The sequence below is a fragment of the Alligator sinensis genome, unplaced genomic scaffold, assembly GCF_000455745.1.
Source record: "Alligator sinensis unplaced genomic scaffold, ASM45574v1 scaffold1354_1, whole genome shotgun sequence".
NCBI lineage: Eukaryota > Metazoa > Chordata > Crocodylia > Alligatoridae > Alligator > Alligator sinensis.
In genome coordinates this window covers 736541-743705 of record NW_005842344.1, presented here as the reverse complement: position 1 = coordinate 743705, position 7165 = coordinate 736541, and the positions used below count along the sequence as shown (strand labels likewise).

At 59.8% G+C, this 7165-nt stretch overlaps 1 protein-coding gene across 1 annotated transcript; it reads right to left on the bottom strand.

Moving 5' to 3' along the window:
* Nucleotides 1-6: 6 nt before the first annotated feature.
* On the bottom strand, nucleotides 7-7015 carry LSM4 (LSM4 homolog, U6 small nuclear RNA and mRNA degradation associated). The gene is made up of 4 exons (XM_025210301.1): nucleotides 6887-7015; nucleotides 6573-6671; nucleotides 2643-2826; nucleotides 7-312 (listed from the first exon to the last, which is right to left on the bottom strand). The coding sequence occupies exons 1-4, from the start codon at nucleotides 6887-6889 to the stop codon at nucleotides 224-226; spliced, it is 375 nt and encodes a 124-aa protein (XP_025066086.1). The 5' UTR covers nucleotides 6890-7015; the 3' UTR covers nucleotides 7-223.
* Nucleotides 7016-7165: the final 150 nt, after the last annotated feature.

Sequence of the window (7165 nt, the reverse complement as noted above, 5' to 3'; positions counted from 1 at the left end):
AGTTACCGACTAAAAAAAAAAAAAAAAAAAGGACAAATGAACCTAGGTCTTCCAGCAGACTAGGGTTGAAGGGGCTCACGCGATGCAATGCGCTGCGATTCGGGTGCCGTTCAGCTGACTAACGGCAGGCTAAGGATCCAACACCTCTGAACACTTGGCAGCCCTGCGATGACAAACCAGCCAGGCTCCCAGCACTGTCCCTGGGCAGGGTACAAGCAGCTGCTCACTGCTTTGCAGACTGCCTGCCTGGCTTCTTTTCCTGCTGCCCTCGGCCGCTGCCTGGAATCCCTCGGCCGCGGCCTCCGAACACACCTGGGGAAGAGGAAAGGCAGGGAGAGAATGATGCCAGTCAGCAGCAGTGGCCCCCAGCTCTGCAGACCCCTGCATGGCCCCAGAGGGCAGGCTCCCATTTCCCAGCCTCCTCTGCAAAGTCAGCAAAACCTCCCAAGCTCCTGCTTTCTAGCCACCTCCTCCCACCTGAAGGGGCTGGCAGAGGTTATTCCAAGGCTGCTGCGTCGACAGGAGCAGGGTGCTGTAGCCCTTACAAGCAGACTAAGCCGTGGCCATAAGCGCTAGGGGCTGTGTCTGTAGAAGGCAACAAGCGACCGAGAGCACCGACGCCCCAGTGAGACCCGGAGGCTCCCTCATAGCGCCCCGTGAGGAGTGGAGCAACCCAAGGGACGCAGGACTAAGCCGCTTTCTGGGCCAGGCTGAAGAAGATACAGGACAGACCCCTGCCTGGCTATGCCTGGCTTCTGCACCTGTCTACACTGGGGACAAGAGGCAGGTGACTGGACACTGCGATGGGGTCCTCAGCCACACAGACTGCCGGTCAGCCCTGACCCAGCTGTGCCCAGAGCTGCTCCACTGTGCCCCAAACTAAGCTGGCTTAGTGTCAAACTGGGCACACTGCCAGAGCCCTCTTCAGGGTTACTGGGGTGTGCCAGCAATGCGGGTACTCTGGGATTCACTCTGCCTACCCCTGCTCCACGGACACTGGGCCTGGGGGGTGGGAGGCCAAGACAGGCCAGGCTGCCTATCTTCTACCTGGGGCCTCGCCGGGCAGCTACCACACGCTGCTTGTGCTCAGGGCCTCAAGCGAAGTGCTAAGTCCTCTCCGAGAAGCTGACACTGGACAACGGTGCTCCTCTCCTCCCCCCGGCCAACAGGGCAGGAGACCAAGGATCACCCATGTCGAGAACAATAATGCTTTCAACTGTACACGCAATGACACCCTGGCATCTCCCTCCTACCATCTTAGTGAGGCGGCCTTCCCTCTTAATGCCTCCGTGACAGCAGCCAAGCTGTTTAGCTAATTAGCAAATGCTAAAGCTTCTCTTTCAAATATTCCATAAGCTAATTAAAGTTACACAAAGCATCAGGGAGCTCCTCCTCCGACGGAGAAGTCAACTCCACTCCCCACAAGGTAGATATTTCCACAGCGCAGGGCATGAGAGGAACTGCTTCATGCAATGTGTTTACCCAAACAGCCGGGAGCAGCTTTGCCAAGTGCTTTGGCCACCAGAGCAGGAGGGAGGAAAGAAAAAAGGCGCTTTCACGTTCTAAAGGTCACTTCTGCCTCTCGAGAGCTCGGAGGGAGCAGCTGCAGCCCGAGTTCTGCTCCACCAGATGCTGCCTGAAGCTCCTGCAAAACGGAGCCCCCTTGGCAAGCCCCAAGCTCAAGCCATCTGACTGTACGCAGCCTCCTACCCGCCCCTGCACCAGCAGCCAGAGATGAGGCTGCGCCAGGGACAAGCCTGAGACGCTCCACGCAAACAAGGGTGTAACCCCTTCTCCGCAGCCCCGCAGCACCCAGAGCTGGGCTTGCATCACTGGGCACCTATGCCATGTTGACACGTGGGCCAGGACACCTGTTGGGGCAGCCTCACAGAGGGGCCACAGAAGGGAGCCCACAGCCTCACCAGGTCCCACGGACAACAGGTGGGAAGCAGGATGGGGGGGCAGCGGTGCCTGGGCCTGCAGTAGAGCTAGGGGACTGCTGGGCAGGGAAGGGAACCCCAAGCAGAGATCTCGACGGCAGCTGCAGCCCTGACAGGTTTCTTGCAGGGTGGGGGAAGGGAGGGGCATTCAGAGAGGTAAGTGGCACTGCCGCCATGTAGCACGCCCAGGCCCTTCTGGAGGAGGTGCAAGAATGCAGACAGGCAAGCCGGACTCTGCTCAGCGAAGAGATAAGGGGAGGGAACGGCAGGGCGCTCCAGGAGGCAGAGAACACCCCTCTCTGCACCAGTCAGAGCCCAGGCATGTTTAGGCACAGCCTCTTCTCACGGCCTCAAGCTGACGCGCCAATAAAGTGACAGCCTGACACTCGGGCAAGAAGCAGGAGTGTGCGGCTCACCCCAGACACGTCCCAACACGCCAGCCCCAGAGGAGTCTGCCGTGGTGAAGTTCAGGGAGGTGCCTGGTCATCTCCTACCCAGCTAGGCAAGGAGGCAGGAGTCTCTGTCCCCTTGGCCCTCCCCAGGGCAATGTGCTTTGCTGACAGACCTACCGTGGACTCACTCCTCAGACAGGCCCTTCACAGAACTGATCTCTCCCTCCCCCAGCCCCAGAGCTGGGCTGGGCAGCAACAGCCAGGGCCTGGCTCCACCCCACCGATGCCTGAAGAACAAACAGCTCCTTACCTCGCCCGGTGCCTCCGGCTCCACGGCCCTTCTGCTGCTTCTGCTGCTGCAACCCGCCGCGGCCCCTGCCCTTGGACACCACCTCCTCCTTCACCATGTCGATGATCTCGTCCGGGATGCGCAGATACTTGATGGTGCTGCCGCGAATGTAGCACTCTGGCATCCTCCAGAACTTGTCCCCATCCTGGCAGGAAGAGTGAGGGTTAGGCTGGCACAGGACCCCAGGCGCACGCAGCCTGCTCTGGGCACCCGGCCCGCCCCACTGTTTCAGGGAAGGGACACAACTCTTTTGAAAACCATGATGGGGCCTCATTGGCAAGGCTGGGTTTCTCCATAATAAATGCAAGCCCCAAACCCGGGGGAGGGGACTTCCCCATCTGCCTTTGCCATTTCAACACAGCAGCCCCAGGGCGGGTGGAACAACCTCCACCACGCAGGCAGACAGGCGAGGGGGAGGGGACAGGCCCTTCTCTGCCACTACCCTAGGGACACAGCAGATCACTGGCAGGGACCAAGAGCGGGGTGGAAAGGAAACACGGGATGAAGGGAAACACGATAGCTTAGAACGGCCGATTTGCAGGCAAAAGGACCAGGGCTTTTTAACTTGCTTGGGAGCCCCAGCAGGAAGGGGCCCAGCAGCTCCATCCCTCTGGCAGTGTCCAGGGTGCTAATGCAGGCCTCGAGGGCTGTGTTGGTAGGGGCTCCAGAGAGCAGGGTGAACGTGGGGGCTGATACTCCCAGGCACATTTGGGAGGAGACAGGGGGCTGCAGCAGCAGAGCCCAAAGACCAGGTTCAGAGCTGAGTCCTGGGGCGGCCCTGATATGCTTGGCTCTTTTGCTTCCTCAGGAGCAAAGTTTCAAAACCTCCTGAGGACGCTGCCCCTGGAATGCAGCTCCTACGCGCCCAGATCGGCCCGGTGGTGGGAACAAGGGAAGTCACGGACATGGCCGAGCTGAACGGCGGCCCAGAACAGGCTGGCTCGTGATGTCACTGGAGGAGGGGAGAAGAGATCCCGCCCTGCCTTTGTTAACTTGTACCGTGCTCGACATGGAGGAGGGAACTTGCTGCTACACAACTCCCAGGACACCACAGCGCATGTGGACATCTGATTCTGGAATAACTCACTTGGGGCGGGGGGGCCCACACAGGGACACAGACCTGGCTGCAAGCCCATTGTGCCCACAGGGGTTATCCGAGAGCTGCTTGCTTGGAGGAGCTGTAGCGATAAGGCAGGCACACCGGGAAAACAGCTCCCTTCCAAAGCCCGCCCAACCCACCCCTGCCCAGCAGCCCCAGCGACCCACCAGGATCCTTCACTTCCTGGTTTCTGGATTCTGAAAAGCAAACAAACAAACCGCAGCCCGGAGCCAGCCCAGCTCACTGCTCTGGGTGTAGCTCTGTGCCACCCAGCGGCTGGTTCCGGGAAACTAGCTCGGGAGCCACAGCATCGCGTCCCATGGAGGCCTGCCCACTTCTCCCCGGCGCGCGTATTCTTTTAAGTGGCAGCTGCGTCAGCACCAACAGCAGGGTGGCCACGGCCAACTCGCTGCTGCAGCAGAAACAGAGAGAGGGCGGCCTGGGGGTCACCGCTTCTCACGCCGCAGCAGTGCAAAGCCTCCCCCACTTCCTGCAGGAACTCCAGCAAGAGGCAGCATCACTTCTGGCACAAGCACGCACGGCTGGGAAACCAACACGGGTCTGGGCCTTTACCACCCAGCTCCTGGGCTCTCACCCAAAGTCCTGCCCATCCTCCCTCTTGATGATTTAATGGGGAAGGGGCCTTCCACTGTGGTCTACTGAAAGTCAGAGCCGGGCCAAGGTTATGCAGACTTGCTTTATGACAAGCCACCACACCCAGAGAAACAGCTCTTCTGGGAAGCAGCTACCTTGCTGTTGGATATTGCCCTTGCCTGGAACTGGGGTACAATTCCCTGGGGTGGAGACAGATTTCCCGGGGGCTTGTGTCATGACTGCCAAGCTTTCTCAGAGCCTCTGAAGCTTTGTCATTTCCTTCCAGATGCAGGTCAAGTGGGAACCACTCTGAGAAGGACCTTCCCCCTCCACAGACCTTGGTCCTCACAGAGTAACTCAAAAAGCTATTGCTGAATCCCCTCCAAGGCTTCTGTGACACTTCTCTGCTAGTGAGGAGCAGGATACCACAGGCAGGGAAGTGACAGAAGAGATTTAGAAGCAATTAAAATGTAATTTTCATGCAACTATCCCCAGACAGAACAGGGGCAGCCCCCACATAGCACAAAGCCCATCCCCACAGCATGAAGAGGCAGTGGCTGTCAGTGGGAACAGACAGCTCCTGGGCTGTAGGGGAGGGACGGGGATCAGGCTGTTTGCCTCGCGGCCCCATTAGGCAACCCCAGTAATGCATTCTGATCCTGCCAGGCCAGTCTGCTGGGTTGAACAAGTAGGAGGAAGATTTCCCCCTGGTGGCAGGAGCTTAGTCAGCCAATAAAAGGAAACACTAATAGCTCTGTGTGGGTGTGAGGACTGTCCTAACGAAGTGGGTTACAGACCCGTGTCAGAGACCGGGTTGTTCCACAGGGACCGGCTCAGACTCGTACAGCAAAACCTGGGGCTCATCACACACGCAGGCGCGCGTCAATTCAAACATGAGGTTTTCGCCCATGCCAGCCGACAGGGAGGACAGGAGGAGCTTCTTTCACACTGCAGCCGTGGGCCTTTGGTGATGCAGGGACGCTGTCGTGTGAGGAGACAAAGAATAGAACCGTGCTTGAATTACAGCAAAGCAGGGCTGGAGGGGCCCCGCAAGGTCCTCTAGGAAATACGGACGTTGGTAGAGAGTTCTGGCAGGAAGATGGCGCGGCACGGCGCTGCTGTTTTCCAGGTGCGAACTGCTCGGTGCCCTGGAGGAAGCTTGCTAATCCTCCCGCTTTCACAGAGATACGAAGCAAGCCCTGCACTCGGTAATGCCCCACTGCAAGCCCAAGAACTTGTGACTGTTGTATCAATGACACGGCCTGTGCTGTGCAAGCACTGACGAAGCAGCACAGCCAACCACCCCACTGCCCAGTCAGCAGGACGCACAGACTTCTGCCATCTGCGGTCTCCTATTGCAAGCCTGGCTGGGCGTTGAAGGGAGTGAGGATGGACAAGCCGTGAGGATCACGCGGCGTATCCCAGCCAGGCAGCACCTGATCGTGCAGGCTTCAGGGAGCTGGTGTTGAGCTCTGCAAGTTTCCCTGCAGCGCTGTCAAGAGAGAAGGCAGAAGCCCTCGTGCGCCCTTGGCCAGGTGTCCTCAGGACTCGCCAGAGCGGGCAGACACCAGGCAAGCGCAGCTAATGCAGGTAGGCAGAGTCGCTTCTCTTCGTCACAAATGGTTTTCAGGGACAGACGAGTGTTAAAAGGAAGCCGAACCACATACGAACTACACCAATGAGACCAGTGTCTAGGAAAGGTGAGGCAGGATTAGCGCCAAGTGTGGCTGCGCTGCGCGGCCAAGCCAGATTCAACACCAGCGCACTGAGGCCTCCCACTCAGCAGCAGGGCAGCCACGGTCCGAGCAGATTCAGTTCGTCTCACGAAGTCTCCGCGTCCCCCTGTGCGGCACGCGCCTCCTGCCCTCCTCCTCGGGCCTCGCTTCCTCTGAACTGGGAGGCAAGGCACGCCTCCTCCTGCAGCCACGGCACCCAGCTTGGAGAACAGGCACTTCCCTCCCATGAGTTTATCGCTAGCTCCTCTGCCTGTTGGCAGCACGTGTAAAAGCACTAATTTGTACTTGAGAGATGCTCACTTTGACATCTCAGGTGTGAAACTTTACAGGGAAAATACCCAACAGACTAACTGGTGTCAGACATCTCTCCCAGCCGCACGCTGGAGCACGAGCTTGCTGGAGCGCAGCACGAGGAGCAGCCAGACCAGCGTGGGGCCGGCGGGATAAACAGGAAGCACTTACCCGGGACGTGCAGATGACTTCGCGGAGGTTGATGTTCATCCAGTTGTCGCAGCTCACCAAGTGCCCGTTGTAGGTCTCGCCGTTCTTCAGCTCCACCAGCTGGAAACACAGGGAAGTCGCATCAGACAACCAGCACCCCAGGGAAGGAGCCGCAGCGACTGCAGGCAACCTGCCCGAATCCAGGGCGCGCTCGGGCGAGGAGCTTCCTCGTCACGCTTCGAGCGCGGAGGCTCGGAGGAAAACTTCCAGACCGGCGCGTGACGACGAGGCCGTCCAGATCGGCGCGCAACGACCCCCCAGCCCTAACGGTCTACCATCTGGCACAGAGCGCCTGCAGACGTCCGCCCCCGCTGCCTGGCCAGAGCCGCTGCCCTGCGTCAAACGGCCGCGTCTCCTCCCGCAGGCGGGCGCCGCGCCGAGTCCAAGCTCCGGTCAGCCGCTCGGGCCGCCGCCCCCGCGCCCCAGGCCTGGCCCGGGCTAAGAGTCGGCCAACGCGACGAAAGCAATGCACCCCGAGGCGGCGGGTCTCCGTCGCCCGCGTGCCACCAGGGGCCGGGCCGCACTCACCATGGGGTGGTTCTGCGCCGTCTTCA

Coding starts and splice junctions, on each gene's coding strand:
- LSM4 (XM_025210301.1), bottom strand. Junction 2,827..6,572: donor AAGTCATCTGCACGTCCCGG/GTAAGTGCTTCC, acceptor TCTTCCTGCCAG/GATGGGGACAAGTTCTGGAG. Junction 313..2,642: donor AGCCGGAGGCACCGGGCGAG/GTAAGGAGCTGT, acceptor CCTCTTCCCCAG/GTGTGTTCGGAGGCCGCGGC.